The sequence below is a fragment of the Lepus europaeus genome, chromosome 23, assembly GCF_033115175.1.
Source record: "Lepus europaeus isolate LE1 chromosome 23, mLepTim1.pri, whole genome shotgun sequence".
NCBI lineage: Eukaryota > Metazoa > Chordata > Mammalia > Lagomorpha > Leporidae > Lepus > Lepus europaeus.
Window position 1 is genome coordinate 6,090,371 of NC_084849.1, and position 27,821 is coordinate 6,118,191.

General features: G+C 54.3%; 1 protein-coding gene across 4 annotated transcripts in view; it reads right to left on the reverse strand.

Annotated features, from left to right (window-relative positions):
* Window positions 1-2,360: 2,360 nt before the first annotated feature.
* CCDC62 (coiled-coil domain containing 62) overlaps window positions 2,361-27,821 on the reverse strand; it is a 42,182-nt gene continuing 16,721 nt past the window's right edge. The window contains exons 7-13 of one of the 4 annotated variants that reach the window (XM_062182019.1): window positions 22,707-22,795; window positions 22,277-22,392; window positions 20,609-21,316; window positions 18,798-18,942; window positions 13,094-13,210; window positions 3,291-3,378; window positions 2,361-2,750 (exon numbers count right to left, since the gene is read on the reverse strand). In XM_062182019.1, coding sequence (XP_062038003.1) covers window positions 3,325-3,378; window positions 13,094-13,210; window positions 18,798-18,942; window positions 20,609-21,316; window positions 22,277-22,392; window positions 22,707-22,795 — 1,229 coding nt within the window. In that variant the 3' untranslated portion in view covers window positions 2,361-2,750; window positions 3,291-3,324. Of the gene's footprint in view, window positions 2,751-3,290; window positions 3,379-4,994; window positions 5,570-12,855; window positions 13,211-18,797; window positions 18,943-20,608; window positions 21,317-22,276; window positions 22,393-22,706; window positions 22,796-27,821 lie in introns of those variants that run through there. The other 3 variants (XM_062182018.1, XM_062182017.1, XM_062182016.1) reach the window with 3 other exon arrangements.

Below are 27,821 nucleotides of genomic sequence, written 5' to 3' on the forward strand. Positions count from 1 at the left end.
AGGGTCCGGCCTGGTGCCACGGTGGCCACGGCAGGCCCGGCTGGCTGGTGGCAAAGCCGGTGCTCCCCACAGCCACCACTGCCGTATCCCATGGGCACTGTTCAGTGGGAGGGGGGAGGTGTTAGGTTAGGCCGCCCCTGGGACACCCATGTCTCCCATGGAGTCCTGGCTCCACTGCTAACGACCCAGCTTCCTGCTAGTGTGGCCCCAAGGACTTCCTGGGGGAGACCCGGCTGGAGTTCCTGGCTTTGGCCTGGCCCAGCGGGCCCTGGGGGAGTGAGCCAGTGAATGGAAGATGTCTCTTTCAAGATAAAATGAGAAGTTTTTAAAAACTGAGCATGAAGGACCCGCGGCATGCTCTGGCCTGCGGCTTATTTGGGGACAGGGCGGTGCCGGACACACAGCACAAGCTCTCCTGGCCCTGTCTGGTGGGCTGAGAGCCTGACACCAGCAGGCACGGTTTGGCTGTGTGCAGAGCTGCTTAACCTGACCTCCAGGGCCTCACAAAGGCAAAGCGAGTTAGAGCTCATTTAAAGGGAACACACGGGGGCTCGCTGAGTGAGCGCTGCAGTACCCACGCAGCCACACAGCTTCACGGGCCCCGCCTCCCTCCCTCCCAGACAGGTCTGTGTGTCAAGCCTTCTGCCCCCAGGGCCTTTGCACAGGCTGTTGCCACTGTCTGGACCGGTCTGGAATGTTCCTGCTCCTCTTGTTTGCCTACTTAGCATCTGTTTATCTTTCAGACCCTGGTTCAGGCGGCCTTCCCTGAACCCTCCGCCCTTGACCCATTTCCCTACCATTGCTGGCATCCAAGCCCTGCTTCCTAGCCCTTGTCTCCCAGGACCTGTGATGTTGTCGCCACAGGAGGGAAGTGGGATCGTGTGCTCTGCTCCCCTGCCTCAGTGGTGGCCCAGAGGGCACGACCGTTCGCTCAGAATTCTTCTCTCGGGCCTCCTCGGTGCGCTCTGGCTGAGAACCCAGAAGTCATCGTAGGACCCACGGCTCAGTGCCCCTGGAGTGGCCTTGGCGGCCGCGGTTCCACACACCTGCCCTCTCGGCCCCGTGTCATTCGCTCTGGCCTCCGTCGCACGGAGAGAGACTCCCATCAGGTGGCCCAAGGAAAACAAGAGGGCTCCTGCCCTCCACCCCCCCGCCACGGGAGCTGGCCACAGGAGCCATGAGTCAGGGCCACAGAAGAGGACTCCGGGGGCCGAGCAGCGGAGCAGAGCACGGCTCAGTCCTGGCCGCCTTCCCGCCACGCAGGGTGCCCCTCGCCCGCCAGCCTCTCCAGGCTGTGTCCTGCGGGTGCCTTGCACGTTCAGGTGCCCTCAGAGCACCCTGTTTCTGGTCCCAAATCCTGACGTGACCTGTTCGCCAGTCGTTCCCGATGGCCGACATGATTCCTGGCAGGCAAATTAGGCGATTCAGCCGTCTCCTGATCGTGGGGCCGGCACTGTGGAGCGGTGGGTTAACCATGTGGGCACCAATTTGACCCCCTGCTAATGTGCCTGGGAAAGCAGTGGAGGCTGCCCCAAGGGCTTGGGCCCCTGCACCCACCTGGGCGACCTGGAGAAACTTCTAGGCGCCTGGCTCTGGCCTGACCCAGCTCTAGCCCATGCAGCCATGTGAAGGGTGAACCGGCAGATAGATCTCTCTGTCTCTCCTTTTATCGTTGTAACTTTGCCTTTCAAATAAACACATCCTAAAAAAAAAGTTGATCATAAAATGAAAACGTCCATGCTGAAGTCTCGCTTTGTCTGGTAACTGTTCACAGGGCCAGGCTGCCTCTCGCCGTCTCAGGCACGTCCCTGGGACGGATGCTCGGATATGAACAGCTCCGTCTGTAATCAGATGCGGCCCAGTCACAGCGGGAACAGGCTGCAGGTGCGACGGCCTCGGAGCCAACAGTGCACTCGGTGCGAAGCGATTCTGAATCATCTTCAACCCTTTGCTGCCCGACCTTGTCCCGCTTGGCTGGCGTCGCCCAGGGAAGGGGCAATGCACTTGGCTTCCGAGCCATCTCCCCAGGGACACGTTAGCACCCATCGGGCACCCGTCCTCCACGCCCTTCTCAGCCTGGCTGTGCATGGCAGCAAGGAGACAGCACAGCTCAACCCCACCCAGCCTCTCTTCTCAGCACCCTGAGTAAAAAGCCTCCGGGGGGGGGGGCATGCTGCTCTCACGAAAATCCCCTCTGGCGAGGAGGCAGTGCCAGGCTGGCTTAGAGCAACTCGCCCCCCTTGGTTCTTCCCCCTCCTATATAACAAAGGGAAACCGAGGAAACGCACTGTTTTATTAGTAAAATACTTTTTATTGACTGAAGCTACTCAGTTCTCTCAGAAGGGACATAGAGGCTCACAGTATAGTCTTTTACAAAATTAAAATTATTTTACAAGTTTAAAATGCAAGTGTTCTAAGTCTTTAATGATACAAAAATATTCATGTGAACTCTGATCTCCCAGCAAGCTTGTGCCTGGGTAAGAGCGAGGGATCCGCCGACCCCGGCTCCAAAGCCCGGGTCAGAAGTCACAGGCAGGCAGGGATGGAGAGGGCAGGGCAGGCAGGGCCCTGGGGCACGCGGAAGGTGTCCCTGCCAGCGCGACCCCGAGCTGGCGCTTGTGCAGTGGCCCCTGCAGCGCTACACCCGGAAACAGTGTGGAAACAGACAGGACAGGACGTGCAGAGAAGCCACTCCAGCCCGGGCCTTGCTGACGGCTCCTCCCTGCCTTCCACAGCCGCCAGGCCCGCCTCTGGGGACGGAAACAGAGTTCATCACTCAGAACCTGAGGAAGCTGGGCCCGCGTGCTCCGAGCCCCCCGCGGCTGAACGACCGACAGGCGTCGGGGTTCACGCCTCTGCCCGGCCAGGTGCTCTCCTCTGCCCCGACGTCACCGGGCCCTTCACCTGCAGAGGGATTCTGGAGGAAGTGTGCACACCAGAGGTCCCACAGAAGGCGACAAATCAAGGCGCCGCTCGCTGGGCCCACGGCTGCGCCCTGCAGACTTCGGGAGGGGTGCTGGACGACTGCTCCTTCCCCAGGGGCTCTATGTATTCACTTCCTGAGATTTAGAACCCCAGGTGCTGAGAACAAAAACTTTCTCATCCACATTTCCCTTCCAAATACCTGACATTTCACTCCGATTAAAAGATTAGGCTGAGCAGGTCTGTGCAGTATCAATGGGCCAAGCAGAAAACAGCCCTACAGGGCAAACAAGCGCATGGCCTTGACTTTGCATTATCGATGTCCCCAGGTTACTCATTAAATACCCACTGAGATACACGGGACTCACGGCACAGCGCAGGCACAAGGTGACTCCGCTGTCTTCAGTGACTCACGAAGGTGTGTTTCTGAGCTGACCCTTCCGAGACGTCCAAGTTCTAGAAAACAACTCCAGATTAACACCCACTTCAGAAGACACACACATACAGCAGGACTCACTTCAAATGACCTTAGGGAGTTACTGAAATACAAAAAATTCCTTACAACCACCAACCACTCATCTACCCACCCACCCATCCATCATCTACCCACCCATCCATCTACCCACCCATCCATCTTCTACCCACCCACCCACCCGTCCGTCCACCCACCCATCTATCCGTCCACCCACCCATCCATCATCTACCCACGCACCTGTTATCCACCCACCTATCCATCCACCCACCCATCCATCCGTCACCCATCCATCCATCATCTACCCACCCACCCATCCGTCCGTCCACCCATCCGTCCATCCACCTACCCACCCACCCATCATCTACCCACCCACCCATCCGTCTGTCCACCCATCCATCCGTCCACCCATTCCTGGCCTCCTGTGTCTCTGACCTCGCAGCAGGGCTGCCCTGTTCGCTTTATCATGTGTGTGAAGGCTGGACTTTCGCAGTCAGCTTGTGCCCAGTGGCAGCCTTGGCACAGACTGTGTGGGGAGCCTGGCCGGCCGACAGTGGTCGGTCAGAACCAACAAGTCTCTGTGTGGGCCTCCTGCAGCGCTCAGTTGGCCTTGTTTGGTGTTTTGGGGGTTGAGAGGAAGACAAGCAAGGGAGGAGGAAAGCAGGAGGGAGAGGAAAAAGGAAGGCGGAGGGGCCGGAGGGGGCGGCGGCACTGGCGAGGGCCTGGGAGGACACTGGCGCATCTTCGCAGCGACCTCGGGATGTTCGGCAGCCTCCCGTGCCCCGCCCACGGCGACACTCTCTGGCCAAGGTTAAGAGCACAGTCAAGTGCACCTCTCAGTGCTTCTGCACCCCTGTGCTTTTGCCTGTCCACCTATTTTACAGTCCAGTATATTTTATTTACTTAAAAACATCGTTCCGTCCAGCAACTCCACTGCCGGGTATATACTCAAAGTAACTGAACACAGGCTCTCCACAACAGATCTGCCCACGGCCACGTCAATCACACGGCTAACGCATGGCGGCAATCCAAGCTGAATGCGGGCCACCCACAGCGTGGATGCACCTGAGGACAGCGAAGTCTGTGGCCACAGAAAGCCAAACGGGCAACTCCACTGTCGCGGTCAAGGTCACAGGCAGCTTGCCAGGCTGGGGGAGGGGACTTCCCTGCCTAGCAGGTGTGGGGCTTCAGGTTTCCGCTTCTGGAGATGACTGGTGGTGATGGCTGCACAGTCTTGCACATGTATGAGTGGCACTGAGTGTACCTCCACACAGGCGGGCCTCTGGCACGCTGGTTAAGACGTCACTTGAGCCGGTTAAGGGTCTCGGCTATTCTGCTTCCAATCGAGCTTCCTGCCAACGTGCCCGGGAGGCAGCACAAGGTGGCCCAGGCGCTTGGGCCCCTCCTGCCCACCCTGGAGACCCAGACTAAGTTCCAGACCCCTGGCTTTGGCCTAGCTCGGCCCTGGCTACTTTGAGAGCATCTGGGGAATGAACCAGTAGATGGAAGGTCTCTCTCTGCCTTTCAAATAAGATGAAAATAAATAAATTTAAAAATATAAACAAGAGAGTAAACTTTACATTTTATGTATTTCAGCACAATAAAAACGAAAAAAGGAAACAAACGGTGTAAACCCACATTATTCCAGAGGGATCCCCAGGCTTTACCAGCCTGCCATGAGACAGGTTCACAACCCCAACAGCCAACCAGGAACCAGAGTGTCTGGTCCCAATCCCAGTGACCACTGCAAGGCCAGCCTGAGCTCCTACCTGCCCCTCCGCCCCAGCACACACCTGACACAGTCAGAGGCCAGCTGTGGGGTAGGGGATGTGCTCATCTGTGCTGTAGTTTCTCTATTTTTAAATTATTGGGGTGATTTTTTGGAGAGTTAACATAGCAACACTGGCTCAAACATCACAGGGAGGTAAAGGGGTGTAGCGGAAGGGGGCTCAGCCCTCGCCTCTGCTGTGTCCTTTGCAGGGTTTGGGGGAGGGGGCTTTTTTATTCCTGCCCCTTCTTCCACAGGCAGAAGATCCTATGAACCCTCAGGAACTTGCATCTTTTCCACGTAAGCATGTATTTCCAGGAAAACTTCCAGGGCCAAGGGGTATCCGTATGCAGACCCCCAGGGCTCAGGACAGACACAGGGATCGCCTCCTGGCTCAGACTACCCTGCTGGGGAAAAAAGACAAGAAGGCTCTCAGTAGACTGCGAGACCCCCACAGCGCCAGCCCCGGGCCATGTCTGAGCGGGTTTCACAGCAGCTCCCGGACCACCACCCTTGTCCTCAGCCAGGGGCACACAGACACTGCTCAGAACCGTGCCCTGCCTCCTACTACAAAGATGAGCACAGCAGAGACCACGGGAGGATGAGCAGCAGGCGCCCCCGAATGCGCACCCTGGGAGACAGCAGGTCCCTGGCCTCCAGGTGGGAGATCCTGATTGAGTTTTGGGCTCCAGTGCCGGCCTGGCAAAGCCCTGGCTATTGTGAGCATCTGGGGAGTGAACTAGGAGATGGAAGGTCACAGGCAGATGGAGGATCTCTGTCTCTATTTATTTTAAATATACAAATAAATACTTAAAATATTTAAGATAATTAGGTTTTTTTTTTTTTTAAACAAAATGACTTGTTTTTTCTGTATTCAAGGCACAGGCTGGTGGGTGTCCAGTCCTTTTTTTTTTTTTTTTTTGCCAGGCAGAGTTAAGACAGTGAAAGAGAGACACACACAGAGAGAGTTATAGACAGTGAGAGAGAAACAGAGAGAAAGGTCTTCTTTCCGTTGGTTCACTCCCCTAATAGCCGCTATGGCTGGCACTGTGCCGATCCGAAGCCAGGAGCCAGGTGCTTCCTCCTGGTCTCCCATGCCGGTGCAGGGCCCAAGCACTTGGGCCATCCTCCACTGCCTTCCCAGGCCACAACAGAGAGCTGGCCTGGAAGAGGGGCAACCAGAACTAGTACCCAGTGTGCCGGCACCGCGGGCGGAGGATTAGCCAAGTGAGCCACGGCGCCGGCCACTGCTCCAGTTCTGACTCCAGCTTTCTGGTAATGCGCACTGTGGTAGCAGGTGTGCCCCTAAGCAAGTGCTTGGGCTCCTGGCACCCACGTGGGAGCCCAGACTGAGCTCTGGGCTCCTGTCTTCAGCCTGATCCAGCCCCGGCTGTTGTGGGGATTTTGGAGTGAACCAGTGGATGGGAGACCTCTCCCTGTTTGCCTGTCTTTCCAGTCTTTCCAGTAAAATGAAGAAAAAAATGTTTTAAGTTTATATTTAAGATTTTTTTTGGCCGGCGCCGCAGCTCACTAGGCTAATCCTCCGCCTGCAGTGCCGGCACCCCGGGGTTCTAGTCCCGGTTGGGGCGCCGGATTCTATCCCGGTTGCCCCTCTTCCAGGCCAGCTCTCTGCTATGGCCCGGGAAGGCAGTGGAGGATGGCCCAAGTCCTTGGGCCCTGCACCCGCATGGGAGACCAGGAGAAGCACCTGGCTCCTGGCTTCGGATCAGCGTGATGCACCGGCCTCAGCGGCCATTGGGGGGTGAACCAACGGAAAAAGGAAGACCATTCTCTCTGTCTCTTTCTCACTGTCTATAACTCTCTCTCTCTCTGTCTCTCTCTCTCTCTCACTGTCCACTCTGCCTGTCAAAAAAAAAAAAAAGATTTTTTGTTTGTTTATAGAGTATAATGTGATGTTCTGAAACACATACCGTGAACACATGTATTGTGAAGTGACTAAATCGAGCTAACATACATGTCATCTCACACACTTCACGGTCACGTGGGTGGAGGACACTAAGTCTGAGCACTTTCCAAGAATGTCACCTGTTGTCATTAACCCCAGTCACCATACACAGCAGACTCTGGGATGTGCGCTCCTTGTCCAATTCAAAGTCTGCATTCTTTTTTTTTTTTTTTTAAAGATTTATTTATTTCTTCTAAAGGCAGAATCACACAGAGAGAAAGAGGAAGACGCAGAGGTCTTCCATCCGCTGAAGATGGCTCCCCAAATGGCCGCAGCAGCCAGGGCAGGGCCAGATGGATGCCAGGAGCCAGGAGCTTCTTCCAGGTCTCCCAGGTGGGTGCAGGGGCCCAAGCACTTGGGCCATCTCCCACTGCTTTCCCCAGCGTGTTAGCAGGGAGCTGGACTGGAAGTGGAGCAGCCAGGACTCAACTGGTGCTCCTATGGGACGCCGGTGCCGCAGGTGGCAGCTTTCCCCGCTCACCAGTGCGCCAGCCAGAGTCTGCAGTCTCCGAGCAGCATCTCCCAGCCCCTCGGCACCTCAGCCTCTGGGCACTGACATTCGACTCTGCTTCTGAGAATCCAGCTTTCTTAGATCCCACACATGAGTGAGGCCGTGCCCAGCTGTCTTTCTGCTCTGGCTTATTTCATTCAATTGAATGATGTCTAACAGGTCTATCTGTGTTGGCACAACTGACAGGATTTCCTTCTTTTTTGAGGCTAAAGAGTTCTCCCTCTGTCAATACGTTTTACTTATTAACGCTATTACTACTAATAATAATGATAATACTTATTAATAATTCCATGACAGACATTGAGGCTGACTCCATACGTTGGCTTTAGTGAATTCCTATCAGTTTTTAAAAGTGTCACCAGGAGGGGCTGGTGCTGTGGCATAGTAGATAAAGCTGCCACCTCAGTGCCAGCATCCCATATGGGCACTGGTTCAAGTCCCGGCTGCTCCACTTCTGATCCAGCTCTCTGCTATGGCCTGGGAAAGCAGTAGAAGATGGCCTAGGTTCTTGGGCCCCAGCACCCATGTGGGAGACCTGGAAGAAGCTCCTGGCTCCTGATCAGTCCAGCTCCAACTGTTGTGGTCATTTGGGGAGTGAACCAGCAGAGGGAAGCTCTCTCTCTCTCTGCCTCTCTGTAATGCTGCCTTTCAAATAAATAAATCTTTTAAAAAATAAATAAATAAAAAATAAAAGTCTGGGGCCAGCACCGCGGCTCAATAGGCTAATCCTCCGCCTTGTGGTGCTGGCACACCAGGTTCTAGTCCCAGTCGGGGCGCCGGATTCTGTCCTGGTTGCCCCTCTTCCAGGCCAGCTCTCTGCTATGGCCCAGGAGTGCAGTGAAGGATGGCCCAAGTGTTTGGGCCCTGCACCCCATGGGAGACCAGGAGAAGCACCTGGCTCCTGCCTTCGGATCAGTAAGGTGCGCCGGCTGCAGCGCACCGGCTGCGGCGGCCATTGGAGGGTGAACCAACGGCAAAGGAAGACCTTTCTCTCTGTCTCTCTCTCTCTCACTGTCCACTCTGTCAAAAAAAAAAAAGAAAAAAAAAATAAAAGTCTGCACCTGGCGACTGGCTATTTGTCCGTGCTTGGATGTCCCTGACCTGTAACTGTACCTGAATTTGATCCCCAGCTTCGGATGGACCCCGCCTTGCTTCCTCCTGACCCAGACTCTGGGAGGCCACAGTGGTGACTCAAGTAACTGGGAAAGCAGGACTGCATTCCGGCTCCCAGCTTTGGCCTGGTCCAGCCCCAGGCTGCAGGCATTTGGGGAGTGAACCGAGACAGAGCTCTGTTTGTGTGCCTGTCTGCCTCTCAAATAAATAACATTTGTAAAAAAGAAAAGAAGTATGGCAGGTGTTTGACCCAGTGGCTACGATGTCAGTGAACCACCCAGAGCCTATTCTTCTTTGAGATAATATTTTTTAAAAGATTTTATTTATTTGAGAGGTAGAGTTACAGATAGTGAGAAAGAGAGACAGAGAGAAAGGTCTTCCTTCCATTGGTTCACTCTCAAAATGGCAGCAACAGCCGGAGCTGCACCAATCTGAAGCCAAGAGCCAGGAGCTTCTTCCCGGTCTCCCACGCAGGTGCAGGGGCCCAAGCACTTGGGCCATCTTCCACTGCTTTACCAGGCCATAGCAGAGGGCTGGCCTAGAAGAGGGGCAGCTGGGACTAGAACTGGCGCCCACATGGGATGCCAGCGCCACAGGCAGAGGATTAACTTACTGTGCCACGGCGCTGGCCCTGAGATAATCTTTTTTTATAAAGATTTATTTTTTATTTATTTGAAAGGCAGAGCTGGCGGGGGGGTGGGGAGAGTGAGAGAGATCTTCTATTCACTGCTGCACTCCCAGTTGGCTGCAATGACCATCACTGGGCCTGGGCCTTCTTCCACTGCCTTCTCAGGCCATTATCAGGGAGCTGGATCGGAAGTGGAGCGGCCAGGGCACGAACTGGCGCCCACATGGGATGCAGCCTAACCTGTTCTGCCACAATGCTGGCCCCTGAGATAATCTTTGCAACCACCTTTAAGGCTCGTGGTAATGAGCATGTTGATTCTAAAATGGCTCACGTTCCAGCCTGGGGTCACTGTGTCACGTGGCAGCCGCTCCACGGCGCTGTGACCTAGCCACGCCCTGTGAAGAGCAGAGACCCACGGCAAGAGCCACCAGGCACCCTGGGCCAAGGCCGGGCGCCGGCTCTCTCTAACTGTTCAGCAGCGGTCTGAGCTGCAGCCAGAGTGAAAGGTAAGAAAGATAAACGAACACTGGAAGAATCATAAAACTGTCTTTGTTAAAAAACGATACGCATGGGGCCGACGCTGTGGCAAAGCAGGGAAAGTCAGTGCTTCAATGCCGGCATCCTGTGTCAGAGCGCTGGCTCCACTTCCGATCCAACTCCCTGCTGGTGTGCCTGGGAGGGCAGTGGATGGACCCCTGCCACCGACCTGGGAGACCCAGACAGAGTTCCAGGCTCCTGGCTTTGGCCTGGCTCAGCCCTGGCTATTGCAGGCATCTGGTAGATGGAAGATCTCTGTCTCTGTCTCTGCCCTCTGTCACTCTGCCTTTCAAATAAATATAATTTTTAAAAATTATGATTGTTAGAAAATCTACTAGGTGAATTCAACAAAGTTGTAATTTACAAAAACCAACTATAGTTATTTATATCATCAATAAACAGTTTGACAATGAAATTGAAATACCATGTATAATGGCATTGATAAACGAAACAGCAGGAAGACACTTGGCAGATGCACAAGGTCTTGTCTCTACAATGCAAACTATAAAATATGGTTAAGAGACATATAAGGAGTTCTAAATACAAGGTTATTTCAAGACCGGGTTAAACCACCACTCGAAACGCCAGCATTCCAAATCGGAGCACTGGTTTCAAGTCCTGGCTGCTCCACCTCCAATCCAGCTCTCTGCTAATGGCCTGTAAAAGCAGTAGAGGATGGCCCAAGTACTTGGGCCTCTGCACCCCTGTGGAAGGTCTGGAAGAAGTTCCTGGCTCCTGGATTTGGATCAGCCTGGCTCCAGCTATCTGGGGAGTGAACCAGAGAAGGAAAGCTCTCCCTCTCTCTGTCTGTCTCTCCCTCTCTCTCTGTAACTCTGCCTTTCAAATAAATAAATAAATAAATCTTTAAAAATAAATAAATAAAAATCTAAAAAATAAACACAAATCAGTCCTCTAACAAGCAATTCCACTCGTAGGTCTCCTTTCTGAGAGAATCAAAGTGTCTGTCTGCAGAAAGACATAAAAATGTTCACAGGGACGGGCGTCGTGGTGCGGTGGGTTCAGCTGCCACTTCCTATGCCGGTGTCCGATACTGGAGTGCCACTCTGAGTCCCAGCTGCTCCGCTTTGGATCCAGCTCCCTGCTAACGTGCCTGAGAAGGCACAGGAAGCCAGCCCAAGTGCTTGGGTCCCTGCCACCCACGTGGGAGACATGGATGGAGTTCCCGGCTCCTGGCTTTGGGCTGGTCCAGACCTGAATGTTGCACCAGTGGATGGAAGATCTCTCTTTCTCACCTTTCACATTGATTAATAATTTTTTAGAAGTTCAGAGGAATTTTACTCATTATAGCCCCAAACTGGAAATAACCCACAGATGCCAGCCACAGATGAACACATAACAGGTGGAGCAGTCACACAACGGGATACTGGTCAGCAGTGAAGATGACGAAGAGGAAGCACTGGTGTGCACGCTGCAGGCCTGTGTCTGAGGGAGGGTGCAGAGGAGGCAGCACTGTGCCCTGGGATGAGACCCAGTGGTGTCTGGGGTGTGCAGTAAGAGAGTCACTTCTCAGAACCTGAGGCACCCTCTGAGGGCCAAGGGATGGGCTAGGCCAAAGCCAAGAGCCTGGGACTCCATCCAGGTCTCCCACATAGGTATAGGGTGCAGCACTTGGGCCATCTTCCACTGCTTTCCCAGGCACAGTAGCAGGCAGCTGGATCAGAAGTGGAGCAGCCGGGACTTGAACTGGCGTCTATATGGGATGCCGGCACTGCAGGCGGCGGCCTCACCCACTGCACCGCAGCACCAGCCCCTCTTGCAGACTTTTTTTTTTCTCCTGCCTATTCTAGTTGTTGGTCAGGCAAATAAAAAAATTTAAGTCAGTGGCTTTCTTTGACTGTGTCTACAGCATGCTCAGGAAAAGAGCTGGAACTGTCAGTCTCAGCTCCAAGCACTTGCTTATGAGCAGGAAGGTGGCAGACAGTGTCCTGACTCCCAGCCCAGGTCACTGCACTGCCGACGTGCACGCGGTAAAATCCAAGTCACTTACGTCACTGCTGCCGAGCCCTATCAACCCAGAGGGAGCAGAAGCTAACAGGGGAAATGCTGTGTAAGAATGGGAGGTGTAGCAAATGACTTTTTTTTTTTTTTTTTTTTTAATTTTTGACAGGCAGAGTGGACAGTAGAGAGAGACAGAGAAAGGTCTTCCTTTTTTGCCGTTGGTTCACCCTTCAATGGCCGCCGCGGTAGGCGCGCTGCGGCTGGCGCACCACGCTGATCTGATGGCAGGAGCCAGGTGCTTCTCCTGGTCTCCCATGGGGTGCAGGGCCCAAGGACTTGGGTCATCCTCCACTGCCTTCCCAGGCCACAGCAGAGAGCTGGACAGGAAGAAGAGTGACCGGGACAGAATCCGGTGCCCCAACCGGGACTAGAACCCAGGGTGCCGGCACCTCAGGTGGAGGATTAGCCTATTGAGCCGTGGCACCGGCCGTAACTCTTTCAAATAAATAAATAAATCTTAAAAAAAAATACGAGGTCAGGCTCAGGCAGGGATGTGGAGACTTCCACAGGACGAATGACCAGTGCCTCTTCCACATATAAATGGCTTAAAACACACACACCAAAAAAAAAAAAAAAAAAGGAGACGGAGGAAGAAGGGGAAGAAAGAGAGAGGGAGGAGGAGGTGAGGAAGGAGACAGGAAGTGAGAATAGGGCCTCGTGGGCCAGGGGCTGGGCCAGGAGTGGCGTGAGGGCACCTGAGGTAGGTGTGGTCTGGATAGAGTGGCAGGACACTTCTGAGATGAGCGGGGAACAGCGCGGTCTGGTCTGAGCGGGCAGGAAGGCTGTACCGTCAGCCTGGTGACTGTGGCTGCTCGCTGTCTGCTCTAAGTCGCCGCAGGAGATGCGCGTGCAGGGGAAATAAAGCCACCACGGCCGGAAGGGGCGGCTGCTGAGCGAGAGACGCCTGCTCCGTCTACTTCTGTGTGTATTTCAAGTTTTCCACGACCGAATGTTGTCTCAAAATCCCCAAGAACTCACCTGTCCCCGGTAATAAGAGCGAGGGGTCTGCATGCGGGACACTGGAGTCTTTTTTTCCTCCCTGAAGCACGCTCCCCCCACCACACACCACACCATGAAAGAAACATGGAGACACCGGCACAGCGGCACGCGCATGGCCCACGGTTCCCGCGACGGCAGAGAAAGACGACGACACGTACGCCTTGGCTGAGGGTCTCGCAGCTGATGGGCAGCAGGGTGCTCAGCTCCAGGTTGGTCACCATCTGACGGGACTCGGCCAGCAAACGCTGAAGCTTGCTCGTGGGCGAGAAGGCGTCCTGGGGAGACAGCACGGCTTCAGCACGCTGGAAACCAGGCGACAAGCGCGGACAGCAGTCTGCTACGGTCTGGCTCCACCCGGCAAGGCAGCACATCCAGCACTGGCACAACCAATTCCGTCTGCTCAGACCCAGCTCCGACAAATAATCTGACTTCCACAGGACCCATGACGACGGCTTAAGTAACATCCGGGTGACGAAAGAGTCCCAGCCATTACTTACTAGCTCTCCCAAGTCAACTTCCCAAGCCACACTTAGCAGACAAAACACTGGCAACAAAGAGAGTTAACACCAAAGGCCAGGGGGCCTTTACAACTGTGGAGGGGCGGGCCTTTGGTCCCGCGGTCCAGCGGCTGGGGACAAGTGCATCCCACACCAGAGGGCCTAGCTTCCACACGCCGATGCGCACCCTGGGAACAGCAGGAGATGGCTCAAGCACCTGAGTCCCTGCCACCCCCCGGGAGATGTGGACTGAGTTCCTTGCTCCCAGTTTTTGCCCTGGATGTTTCGAGCATTTGTGGAGATCTTTGTCTCTCGCTCCCTCTCTCAAATAATAAATAAAATTAAGTAATCAAAAAAATGTTTTAAATGTCAGCTGCTTTTCTTTTTTTTTTTTTCTTTTAAGATTTACTTATTTATTTATTTGAGAGGTAGAGTTACAGACAGTGAAAGGGAGAGACAGAGAGAGAGGTCTTCCATCTGTTGGTTCACTCCCAAGTTGGCCGCAATGGCTGGAGCTGCGCCGATCTGAAGTCAGGAGCCAGAAGCCAGGAGCTTCTTCGGGGTCTCCCACATGGGCGCAGGGGCTCAAGGACTTGGGCCATCTTCTACTGCTCTCCCAGGCCATAGCAGAGAGCTGGATTGGAAGAGGAGCAGCTGGGACTAGAACCAGCGCCCATAAGAGATGCTGGCACCCAGGCGGAGGATTAACCTACTGTGCCACGGAGCTGGCCCCCAAAATTTTTCTTAAAGACAGGTGAATTTTAACCTTCCATGACCTGGTCCAGTGCTGGCCCAGCACACTGAAGACGTTCCATCAGCACGTGCTGGGCTGCTGCTGTGGCGCGGCAGGTCAAGCCACTGCCTGGGATGCTGCCATCCACTCAAAGCACCAGTTCCAGTCCCGGCTGCTCCACTTCCGGTCCAGCTCCCTGCTAAGGCCCCTGGGAAAGCAGCAGAGGATGGCCCAGTGCTTGGGCCGCTGCACCCACACGGGAGACCCAGATGGAGCCCCAGCTGTCGTGGTCATTTTGAATCAGTAGAAGGAAGATCTCTGTCTCCCTCTCTCTAACTCTACCTCTCAAATAGATAAACACATCTATTTTTTTTTTAATAAGCATCTGCCAAATGACTGTTGTGAATATAAACATGGACAACACAGGTGTGCAGGGTCAGGGGCAGTGCTGCAGATCAGCGGCTGCAAACACTGCGGAAGGGTCTCCAAGAGCTAAAGACCACAGCCATGTCCCCTACGTAGGCCTCGAGAAAGTGCACAGCCTGAGCGGAGTGTAGCTGACACACAACTGACTGCACAACCCAAGGGACCATCTGATGGGTCTGACACACGCACACGCCCATGAAACCACGGCCACAGGAGCAGGGCACGCCTCCTCACCGCCCGCCCCTTGCAGCCCCTCCCTGGCCCAGCCACCACGGATCTGCCGTCTGTAACCAGAGCATCGGCACGTCCCAGTGTTTATGGTTCCTCTCGCCCGTGTGGGGTGTCCATCACCTGCCCTGTCCTTCAGGGTTCACCTGCTGGTGGACGTCTAGGCTGCTCCCAGCTCTCCAGCCGATGCAGGAGGGGACGCCCCCAAGCTCACGCACACGCCCACGTGGAGCCCTCTGTCCCCTCTCTAGGAATGGGAAGGCTGGCCAGGCAGCACGAGCACGGTTAACTTTCCTGTGGCTCCCAGCCCCTCATCAGGGTTCCCGCCACCCAGATCCCAGTCAACAGGTGCAGACACTGTGAGGGTGCAGCCTGCCCAGCGCGGTCCTCCCCTACACCCCCTGCCTGACGTCTGTACCTCTTCAAGTGCGAATCTGCCTGTGTTCACAGCTCTGCTTCCTGACGATAGAGCACTCTCCGTCACCTCTGAGTCCAGCGCCATCATGTTGTGGGGACGGCTGGGCACACCTCCCTTATTTGCCTGTCCGGTCTTACCTCATCTCGGCGCTGTGCTAACAGAACTAACGCTCATCAAACACCCACGCCCCGGGCCACCTCACACCCAGCAGTGGCCAGGCCACTGCTGCCCACGTGCAGATGGGGACACTAAGACTCAAGGAAATTCAGTAACTTTACTGAGGTCACAAAGACAAAGTAAAATGGGGTTCTGAGCCCAGGTAGTTCTGATTTCAAGCTCAGAATCTTCTCGAAATAACACCCAGGTAAGCTCAGTTGAACCTGCTGCTTTGTGAAGCGGCTGCGGGAACAGCTGTTTATAATGAAGACACCTTGGCGAGCAAGGCCAGCACGCTCCCTGCGCACGCGCTGAGAGACCGCCTCACTGCCCAGGGGTCAGGACTGGGCATCGACACGGTTCATTCCCTCAGGGGGCACACACTGAGTCCCAGTTAAATGAACAGAGAAGGTCTGCAAGCGTGAGCGTGGTTAAATGTCTCAAAATACTGACAGAGTTGGAAAAACAACACTGCAAAAGGACAACATGCATTTTACCATGTCTGCACACGCTTCAAGCACCCACACAGCAGCACATCAGATGGGAATACAGACACCTGAGCGGACCGGGGACAGGGCTAGTGCGGCAGCGCGCAGGGACTGGCAGTGGGCTTCGCTTTAGTCGCCAGTGCTCATTTCCTCAGCAGGGGAGGCCATGGACTTGGGTTAATCACCCCAGAGACGCAGACACAGCCGGCTGCCCAGCCCTCTACTGCAAAAAGAAGCGAGGGGTGGGAGCTGGGCTTCGAGTCCTGGCTCTGCTGCCAGTCCAGCTTCCTCTAAGGGACACCCTGGGAAGCAGCTCAGGAACATGGGCCTCCCCTCCCCCATCCATGCGGGAGACCCAGATCGAGTTCTGTGCTCCTGGCTGTGGTTTGGCCCAGTCCCAGCTGTTGTGGACACTGGGGAGATGGAAGAGCTCTCTGCCTTTCAAATGAAATGAAAACAAACAAAAATAGGCCGACACCGCGGCTCACTTGGATAATCCTCCGCCTTGCGGCACCGGGTTCTAGTCCCGGTCGGGGTGCTGGATTCTGTCCCGATTGCCCCTCTTCCAGGCCAGCTCTCTGCTATGGCCCGGGAGTACAGTGGAGGATGGCCCAAGTGCTTGGGCCCTGCACCCGCATGGGAGACCAGGAGAAGCACCTGGCTCCTGCCTTCGGATCAGTGCGATGCGCCGGCCGCGGCGCCCAACGGAGGTTGAACCAATGGCAAATCTCTCACTGTCCACTCTGCCTGTCAAAAAAAAAAAAAAGAAAAGAAAAGAAAAGAAACAAAAATAAAAATAAAAAAGTGAGCTGTGGAGATTCAGTCAAACTTCCCCAAGTAAGAAAACCAAAAGGTGGGATGTGGAGGTCAGTCTTTCCTTTCCTAACTCAGAGGTTCTCACAGCCCAGCGAGCATCAGAGCACCGGGGGCTGCGCTGGCTCCCACAGTTCTGACTCAGGAGGTCCAGGATGGCCTGAGAGCATGCACGTCCAGCAAGCTCCCGGGGCCGCAGCTATGCTGAGGGACACGTGGAGGAAGAACCACCGCTCTCCTCTCCTTCCTCCAAGCTGTGCACAGAAACTAACCGCCGCGCAGAAAGGGAACTTAAAAAAAAAAAAAAAAAAAAAAAAAAAAAAAAAAAAAAAACCTGTGCTGACTCAAAACTTGTTTCTCTTTTTTATCATCTGAAATGAACTGGTGGGCCCATTTCATTTTTTAAGAAAGAAGAGGCAGGAGTCCGGCCTAGCAGTTAAGACACCAGCATCCCGTATTGGGATGCCTGGGGGTCCCAGCTCCACTGCCAATTCCAGCTTTCTCCTAATGCAGGTTCTGGGAGGCAGATGATGACTCAGGTGTCTGGGTCCCTGCCATCCATGGGGAGGCCTGGATCGAGCTCCTAGCCCCAGGCTTCGGTCTTCGCCCAGTTCCTGCTGCTGCGGGCACCTGGGAATGAACCACAGGTGGGAGCTCTCTGTCTCAAATAAATCAATAACTTTTTTTTTTTTTTGATAGGCAGAGTTATACAGTGAGAGAGACAGAGAGAAAGGTCTTCCTTCCATTGGTTCACCCCCCAAATGGTTGCTATGGCCGGCACGCTGTGCCGTTCCGAAGGCAGGAGCCAGGTGCTTCCTCCTGGTCTCCCATGCAGGTGCAGGGTGCTAGCCTATCAATAACTTTTAAATACTGAAAAAGGAAGGAAAAATAATTTTTTTTGACAGGCAGAGTGGACAGTGAGAGAGAGACAGAGAGAAAGGTCTTCCTTTTGCCGTTGGTTCACCCTCCAATGGCCGCCGCGGTAGGCGCGCTGCGGCCGGCGCACCGTGCTGATCCGATGGCAGGAGCCAGGTGCTTCTCCTGGTCTCCCATGGGGTGCAGGGCCCAAGGACTTGGGCCATCCTCCACTGCACTCCCAGGCCACAGCAGAGAGCTGGCCTGGAAGAGGGGCAACCAGGACAGGATTGGTGCCCCGACCGGGACTAGAACCCGGTGTGCCGGCACCGCAAGGTGGAGGATTAGCCCAGTGAGCCGCGATTAACTTAATCTTTACACTGAGGAAAAACTAACCACGCTGTAGTTACCTGAATTCTTGCAGCAAGGTGCTGAAGGCGACAGGTGCGACAGAGTGGCCGGGATGGCCCACGGTCAGGTCCAGGCTTTCTCATTAGCAGAACAAAGGCCTAAATTCACCATCCCAGGCTGGCAACAAGGCTCACTAGGCTAATCCTCCGCCTGCGGCGCCGGCACACCAGGTTCTAGTCCCGGTTGGGGCGCCGGATTCTGTCCCGGTTGCTCCTCTTCCAGGCCAGCTCTCTGCTGTGGCCCGGGAGTGCAGTGGAGGACGGCCCAAGTGCTTGGGCCCTGCACCCCATGGGAGACCAGGAGAAGCACCTGGCTCCTAGCTTCAGATCGGCACAGTGCGCTGGCCGCAGCAGCCATTGGAGGGTGAACCAACGGCAAAAGGAAGACCTTTCTCTCTGTCTCTCTCTCTCTCTCACTGTCTACTCTACCTGTTCCCCCCCCCCCCAAAAAAAAAAAAAATTCGCCATCCCAGTAATCAAGAACACCAGTTCTCCTACCCGGGACAGCCCCGGCCACGTCCACGGCACACACCACTTTCAGCAAGGCCACGTCTCCTGGGGTGCCTGCTGGCAAGAAGTGCTGCACACGAGCAGCTGGGTGTGCCTTACGGGGCGCTGTTCTGTTCTGCTTTGTTGTTTTCTTTATTAACCATGAACACCTATCAAGTTACTCAAAAAAGCAATACAATCTTCTCTTAATAGAAAAAAAATGATTGCTTAAAACAAGTCCTATAATTTAAAATCACTGAGTGGCCAGAATGAAGCGAGCACAGGGAAGAAGGCAAAGGCTCTGGTGAGAAGGCTGACGCAGGGGCCGGGAGCTGGGCAAGATACAGACCTGCTCGGCGGGCAGCACCGCGTCCCTGGGGGCGGACGAAGGCTTGCTCGGGCTCTTTTTACCACACGAGGCCTCGGCCTCGTCCTCCCGCGAGGCAGGCTTCGAAGAACCCAAACAGTGGGTGTGCTGGGTGGCCATCAGCTCCCTGTGAACAGCAGAACCGAGCGGAACTCAGAACAGCGTGTTGCCAGCACCGCCCCCGCCACGTGGCCCAGGGGGGCAAAAAGTCACTTCTTCAGCCAGAGACGCATGCGTGGCATTCCTCACACAAACGAGAAGCAAAATAAAGTTCTCGGTTAAGAGTCACTGCCCAGTGGGAGCTTTCCCTCCTCCAGACAACACAAGGAGAAGTTTCCAGGGACAGGATGTTGGATGCTGGAAAGGGAGGGGAGAGCGGTCTCAGCCTAAGGCAAGACTGGCAGGACGCCGGGCTTTGGGCATGGCTCTGTGAAGCCCTTCTGTGAAGGTGGACTCCACTGTGGGGACCGCTGAGGTCGGCAGGGCCTCAGTACCCGGGGCAAACACGGGGCGGAGTTTCTGTGCATGTCACTCAAGTTCCAGCCGACCGGGAGCTCCTCCCTGCCCAGGCACTGCTGCGGGAATGCCAACACTGCAGTCAGATAAGGAAGTGGGCACCCAGCTCCTACAATCTACAACTCTCTCTTCCACACAATCACACATGCGTCACACGGTGCCCTGGCATGTGCCTCTGCGGGAAGAACAAGTGGACTTGGGTCACTCTAAGGAAGCAAGGCCAAGGGGGCCTTGAAAGATGACTAAGTGGAACAGTGAATGTGTCTCACTCATTAAATTTACATCCATCCACTATGCTCAAAACCGTCTGCCACCAGCTCTCCCCTTAACATGAGTGTTCACGTTTACCAGTGAGAAACGGGCAGTTGTGCCCTACTGATATTTGCAATTATTCAAAGAAGATCTTTAAAAAACCCAATATGAATAGATGACATTTAGTGGGACAACAATTTTTTCTAGAGTTTGCAATCTGGCAGAATATCTGGATGAGCTGTAAATGACTCAAGCTTCTAAACGAGCCCAAGCGTACTCCGAATGAAGAGGCTCAAACGCGCAGTCCCACGACAGTCAGCACGACGACCAGGAAGGTTCTCAGTATGGAAAGCTCGTCCTTCCTGTGATTTGGGATTGAAGAGCTGTGCCTCATTTAGAAACAGCACTGCAGCACCGCTCAGCCACAGGACTCGGCAACCCGGACAGGCAGACGAGCCCGGAGAACCGCACAAGCTGATAACTCATCTGTTTCCTCTCCCAAAAACCCCAGGACCTTATAGCAGCTTGTTAAACACAAATATTCTCTCTCACACATGAGTTTTAAAAAACAGAGACCTTGGGAAATGTAAATCCAGAGGCAGGCATGCGCTGGACACACAGGCACACAAAACGCCAGGTGGCCCCGGACCCGGGCAGACCCCCGCTCAGGTTCGGGACACGCGGTCTGACCTCCACAGCGGCTCCTGGGTGAGGGCTGCTCCGAGCAGCACTCCACTGTGTGGTGACCGTCTGTTTGCGTTTTTCATAAAACATATTTGCTCAACTCATGACAACTGGCTTTGTTTTCAAGCAAAACCTTTGCCTCAGAGGCCGTTCGCTGGAATCTAGTAGTCCCTGTACAAACAACGGCGCACTCTGCCATGCAGTGAGGAAAAGACCCAATGGCTCGCCTGAGACAAGCCTGCCCTTCGCAGACACCACTTCCGCTTCACCGTGGGCACAGAGGGGCCGCGGCGGCCCTTTCTGCCTCTGCCGTCGGTGTGCACGGCCAGGCCGTTACCAACCTCATGGAGGAGCTGTGTTTCACGCCACCAACGCTTCCTGAGCAGGTGCACACGGATTTGTGGCGGACGATCCTCTGCGTCTTGGAAGGCTTGAAGATGTTCATCCACTCGACGTCGGACACGGGGCCTAGCGCTTCCACGACAAGGTTGCTGGGGTGGCAGCATGCAGACTCACACACGTCAGTGTCATCCAGACAGGCCTCGCTGTCTTGGCCACAAGAGATCTCGGCCCTTTCTGTGTGACCCTGACACTCCACATCCAGCTTCTCCGGTGGTCTGGGGCCAGAGCAGCCGGCCAGGCCCAGGTAGACGTTCACGGCATGCCACTGCTTGTCGCCGGCCGCGGGTGTCTCTTCGTTCTGAAGCCCATTTCCATCGCCCTTTGGTGACTTCGCGTGGGCCTTGCACAAGGTCACTTTGCTTTCAGGCTCAGTTTGGAGTTTCCCTCCCAGAGACCACGGCTTCTGCCTCTCTGTCGAGTCCTTGGTGAGCAGAGATGAGAGTGCGACCGCGCCCTTCTCCCCGAATGCAGCGCCCGCCTGCAGCCGGCCCTCCTTGCAGGCGTCACAGGAGCCCCTGTCCAGCCTACTGTGCTGAGCCAACGCTGCCTCCAGTTTTTGGTCCTTAACCAGTGACTTCTGATGTTTCTCCCTTTTCATGTCGACTTTTGAGTGGTGAATCTCAAGGTCTGATAAACACATGTCTCTGCTATGGTAACATTACAAAAACACAGAGGTGGTGAGATACATTTGACACTCTCATCTCATGAACACAGCGAAGCCCTAGAAGACCCACTTGCTGGTCTTCACAGCCCAGGCCTAGCCCCTCCCTCCACCTTCCCTTCCTGTCCTTATCTCCTGCTGCAGTGACTGTATACGACAACGGACCAAGACTGCTACAAAGACGGGACCATTTCCCTCCGAAGTGTGCATGCCACATGCACTCAGGCCACCTGATCCTTGGAAAACACAGCTCACGCCCGCTGCCACGGCACAAACCACTCTATGCTTTCAAGGAATGGCCGCAGCTCGTCTCAGGTCAATGGAGCTCAGAGAACAAAGAGCCAATCTGTTGGGGGCTTTCCGGGAAGAGCACCCTGAGCTGGTTGGGTATCTCCTGGGCACAGCAGCAGCTGGGACCTGGAGCACCAGGGGAACAGCACCCAGCAAGGCCTCAGGCCCCGCGAGTGGCGGGCAGCAAGGTCTGTCCAGTGCAGACCTGCGCTTCCATGCCATGTGGAGGGCTTGCCGAGGCCCTCTCTTTCCTACGCCTCATTTTTTCTAGATTTATTTATATGGGGCTGGCACTGTGGCTCAGTGGTTAAGAAGCCACCTGCAGCGCCACATCTCTTATGGGTACTGTGGTTCAAGTCTCGGCTGCTCCACTTCCGATCCAGCTCCCTGCTAATGCTCCTGGGAAGGCAGCAAAAGATGGCCCGAGTGCCTGGGCCCCTGCACCCATGTGGGAGACCTGGAAGAGCTCCTGGCTCCTGGCTTTGGGCTGGCCCAGGTCCTGCTATTGCAGCAATTTGAGGGGTGAACCAGTGGGTGGAAGATCTCTCCCTTTCTCTCTCTTCCTCTCTCTGTGTAACTCTTTCAAATAAACCTTAAAAACAAACAAACAAAAAAAAAGTACAAGTGCACCGTGACATCGCCTCAGTAGGATTACCTGCACTCCAGAGCCTTTGGTTCCTCTGTCTTGGAGTCGTATATCTGTACTAATTCCTGAGAATTTTCCACATTGAAATTCAGAAACTGCAGATCACTCTGTTGTTTCACATAAATCTGCCACAGACACGGACAAGTCGACAGGGAATATAACCAGACCAAACTGAACCAGTGCACGATATGGCAGCTTCAAACCCAAAACCAGATCAGGTGGCTACTGGGGAAATACAGTAAATACACTCGCTTTTATTTTTGCTTGTCAGCAACAGGTTTGTAGTGGTCTCCTAGCCTTTAATTACCGTAAGGAAGGCCCCATCTGCTATGCCAAACACAGTTTGCACCCAAGGTAATTTGGATCCCGAAAGACCACCCACAATCCAACAGCACGGACTTTCTGGGAGACGGGCAGGGAGCGGTCCCCGGACGCCCACCTGTCTCAGGTTGTGCAGCTCGGCACTGGTGCGCTCCTGTTTTGACTTCGCGATGTCCAGTAGCTCATCTTTCCTCTTCTCTCTCTCCACTGTTGAAGGACAACCGTCAAAGCACGTTCCGCCAGCCTTATCTGTGCAGAGCCCCCTTCCCAACAACTGACTTTATTTTTTAAAGATTTGTTTACTGATTTGAAAGGCAGAGTGACTGCAAGAGGAGAGAGAGGGAGTGAGGACAAGAGCCAGAGATCCTCTACGAGCTGGTTCACTTCCCAATGCCGGCTACAGCTGGAGGTGGGGGGAGAGGGGACACTAACATTTTGTTGTTGTTGTTTGTGAACTTAAATGTAGCAAAATGGCTGACCAGGGAGCTTCGATCTGTGATCCTGACCAGCTCATTCGCCAAATGGGAAAATTTGTGTCTTTTTTAGATTTATTTATTTATCTGAAAGTCACAGTGACAGAGAGAGAGGAAGAAGAGAGACAGATATCGTCCATCCTTCGGTTCACTTGCCAAATGGCCACAACAAACGGTGCTGCACCAGGATGAAGCCAGGAGCTTAGGAACTCCATCCAGGCCTCCCATGTGGGTGCAGGAGCCCACAGACTTGGGCCATCCTCTGCCGCTTTCCCGGGGGCGTTAGCAGGGAGCTGGACTGAAAGTGGAACAGCTGGGACTGGAAGCAGCGTCACAAGTGGTGGCTTAACCTGCTGAGCTACTACGCTGTTCCCAAATGGAAAAACTTTCAGTGTAGTTAATGCTGAGTTGCACAAAGTGATTCAAACTCACATGTGTGTTTGTATTTACCTAAACACAGAGAATCTCTGAGCGCGAAGGGGCTGAAACTGGAAGTGAGCTTAGACGGGAGGATTAAAGACAGTCATTTTTCTTCCTCTTGGCAGGGGAGGAAGTGGGAGTGGCTTCCAAATCTGGACACTTGCTACGCATCACTTTAGTTTTAAACATTTCCCGTATCACACAAGCAACTTTCAGTTTAAACCTCCCGTCACCATAAATCTTCCCAACAGGAAAACTCAACCCCGCAGGAGCAGGCGGTGCTTCGGCTTCGCTAAAAGCCCCGTCCACTTTCAAAGCCTTTGATTTCCTGAGAGCTCTGTTCACCTGCTAGGAGCCGAGACTGACAGTTCTCCTTCGCATGCAGAGTAACACACTCAGTTTCTCAGTGAGCAAGGACTGAGAGAGGCACCGTCGTGTTTTTAAAGTCCTCTTCTACAAGGCCCACGGACACCGTGGTTAAACGTGAGCACTCCAGTCCCAGCTAGGAGAAATCGCATTTGTAGATTAGCCTGACGATGAGCAGGTGAGAACCTGCAGAAAGACGAGATCAGGGCGGGCACTGTGGCCCAGTGGGTTCAGCCGCAGCCTGCGACAGCAGCAGCCCACATGACAGTGCCAGTTCGAGTCCCAGCTCCTCCACTTCCCAACCAGCTTCCTGCTAATGCGACTGAGAAAGCAGCAGAGCACAGTGTGGAGAGACCCAGATGAAGCTCCTGACTCCTGGCTTTGGCCTGGTCCAGCCCAGCTACTGCAGGCATTCAGGGAGTGAACCAACAGATGGAAGTTATTTCTATCTCTCCCTCTCTCTCTTTTGCTCTACCTTCTAAATACATAAATAAATCTTAAAGAAAAAGAAAGACTCTAAGGTAACATATCATATGAGAAAAAAATGTTACTATGTTTTAGGAGAAATGATTTGATTCCCACAGAGCTGAGACACCAACAATAAATGTTTCACTTAAATCAAACTCAGGAGGGGCCAGCATTGTGGCACAGTGGGTTAAACTGCTGTCTGCAATGCCAGCATCCCACATGGCCACGGTTCAAGTCCTGGCTGCTCCTTTTCCGACCCAGCTCCCTGCTGATGCATCTGGGAAAGCAGAGGAGATGGCCCAAGTGGTTGGGCCCCTGCAACCACGTGGGAGACCTGGAAGAAGCCTAGCTGTTGTAGCCATTTGGGAAGCACAACAGAAGATGGAAAATATCTCTTTTTTATATAAAGATTTTATTTATTTATTTGAGAGGTAGTTACAGACAGTGAGAGGGAGAGACAGAGAGAAGGTCTTCCATCCACTGGTTTACTCCCCAATTGGCTGCAACGGCCAGAGCTGCACCAATCCAAAGCCAGGAGCCAGGTGCCTCCTCCCGGTCTCCCAAGTGGGTGCAGGGGCCCAAGGACTTGGGCCATCTTCTAATGCTTTCCCAGGCCATAGCAGAGAGCTGGATCGGAAGAGGAGCAGCCAGGACTAGAACCGGCACCCATATAGGATGACGGTGCTGCAGGTGGAGGATTAACCTATTGTGCCACGGAGCCAGCCCCGAAAATATCTCTTTGTCTCTCTCTCTCTAACTATGCCTTTCAAATGAATAAAAATAAATCTAAAAAAAAAAAAAAAAAATCAGGCCGGCGCCGCAGCTCACTAGGCTAATCCTCCGCCTTGCGGCGCCGGCACACCGGGTTCTAGTCCCGGCCGGGGCACCGATCCTGTCCCGGTTGCCCCTCTTCCAGGCCAGCTCTCTGCTGTGGCCCGGGAGTGCAGTGGAGAATGGCCCAAGTGCTTGGGCCCTGCACCCCATGGGAGACCAGGAGAAGCAACTGGCTCCTGCCATCGGATCAGCGCGGTGCGCCGGCCGCAGCGCGCCTACCGCGGCGGCCATTGGAGGGTGAACCAACGGCAAAGGAAGACCTTTCTCTCTGTCTCTCTCTCACTGTCCACTCTGCCTGTCAAAAATAAATAAATAAATAAATTTTAAAAAAAAAGAAGGGCATGCTCTAAAAAACAAAACAAAACAAAACAAAACAAAAAATCAAACTCAAGAGCCAGTGGTGTGGAGCAGCAGGCTAAGCTACAACGTGAGATGCTCACTTCCCACATTGAAGGGCTGGTTCCATTATGTCTCAATTAAAAGTAATTTTAAAAACCCGACGAGCCCTCACTACCTAAGGATGGCTGAAGTAAAGGCGCTGCCCCTCCCACAGCAAACACCTTCCTAAAAACGGGGCTCCGGCTGAATGGGTACAGTGAGCCCGACTGTGCACCGGCCCGTTTTCAGGACACCTAACACAGCACACAGGCGTTTACCACTCATCTCTGGGCCCTGCACGCAAACGCCTGCTGCACCTTCCCCAGGGCTGTGCACCAGTGCAGCGGATCGTCACCACGCTGGCGACCTGCGGAGAGCACTCGAAGAGGGAGGCGCGGGCTCCGCGGAGACCCCAACTCCACAAGGGAAGCATCTATGGGCGGCCCGAGGACCAGGCAGTGGAGAGTGTGGGGAGGAGCCTCTGAAGGCCACTCCTGCCCCCTAAAGCAGGCCGGCTGCTCAGGCCTGTGGTGTCACCTTCCTTCTCAAGGTAACACACGTGTGGCATTCGAGAAGCTTCAGAACAGCACAGCAGCGCCGGGCCAGGTCGTTATTAATTCACGCCTTTGCGCCGCACAAGTCAACAGTGTAACAGATCCACAGGGGGCCTGCATCGCTCACAGGGAGTCCCTGTTAGCTATGTGAATTCAATTATACGCACAAAGAAAAAATAAAAAGGGAAACCCAGCTACTTTCACCGCGGTAGTGATGCCCATGGTCACCTGACCCGCGCCGGTCTCCGCCCCACGGCCTCTGCTGCGCCGCAGGTACCCCCCAGTGTGGCCCCTAAACACCTGCTTTTTTATTGACCCTCAGGTAACTTCAGCCATCCTGGCATTTTTGCCCTAATTGCTGATTTTGGAGTAATCTACATCCAGTGAGGCAAGACCACTGTCACTGGCAATGCATCCCTGGCAGCTCTCTGCACACAGCTTAGCTGGGAGATCCAAGTGGAGCGGAGCGGCCCACTGTTTCCTGAGCACGCACAAGACTGCACGATGCAAAGGGCACCGGACCTGTGGGACCTGCTAGGTTCCAGCCAGGGCTCCACCTTTTACTGCCTGGGAGACCTGGGTAAGATTCAGCCCGAGTCTCAGCCCAGCCCTGGCAGGATCCACTTGCATACTGCTTAGGGGACTTCGCACAAATGAATAGGCCTCCAAGCCTGGGAAAGCAGCGGACAGATGGCCCAAACCCTTGAGCTCCTGCACCCATGTGGGGGACCCAGAAGAAGCTCCTGGCTCCTGGATTTGGCCTCTAGCCCCAGTTATCAAGGCCATTTGGGGAGTGAATCAGCAGACAGAAGATTTCTCTCTTTATCTCTCTCTGTCTCTCCTTCTAACTCTTTCAAATACATCAAAAAAAAGAATTTATATTTAAAAAAAAAAGGGAGGGCCGGCGCCGTGGCTTAACAGGCTAATCCTCCGCCTTGTGGCGCCGGCACACCAGGTTCTAGTCCCGGTCAGGGCACCGGATTCTATCCCGGTTGCCCCTCTTCCAGGCCAGCTCTCTGCTATGGCCCGGGAGTGCAGTGGAGGACGGCCCAAGTGCTTGGGCCCTGCACCCGCATGAGGACCAGGAGAAGCACCTGGCTCCTGGCTTCGGATCAGCATGATGCACCGGCCGCAGCGGCCATTGGAGGGTGAACCAACGGCAAAAAGGAAGACCTTTCTCTCTGTCTCTCTCTCTCACTATCCACTCTGCCTGTCAAAAAAAAAAGGGGGGGGGGGAGGTGCCGGCACTGTGGCGTAGCGGGTTAATGCCCTGGCCTGAAGTGCTGGCATCCCATATGGGCACTGGTTCTAGTCCTGGCTGCTCTTCATCTGATCCAGCTCTCTGCTGTGGCCTGGGAAAGCAGTGGAAGATGGCCCAAGTCCTTGGGGCCCCTGCACCCACGTGGGAGACCCATTAGAAGCTCCTGGCTCCTGGCTACGGATCAGCACAGCTCCGACTGTTGCATCCATCTGGGGAGTGAACCAGCAGATGGAAGACCTCTCTCTCTGTTTCTACCTCTCACTGTAATTCTGTCTTTCAAATAAATAAAATAAATCTTAAAAAAAAAAAAAGAAGAAAAAAGTAAACTTCAAAATGTGTTGACCTCCAGCTTTCTACTATCGTACTATCCCGTTAAGCCTTTCAAAATGCTGTTCTTGGCCGGCGCCATGGCTCACTAGGCTAATCCTCTACCTGCAGCGCTGGCACCCCGGGTTCTAGTCCCAGTCGGGGCACTGGAT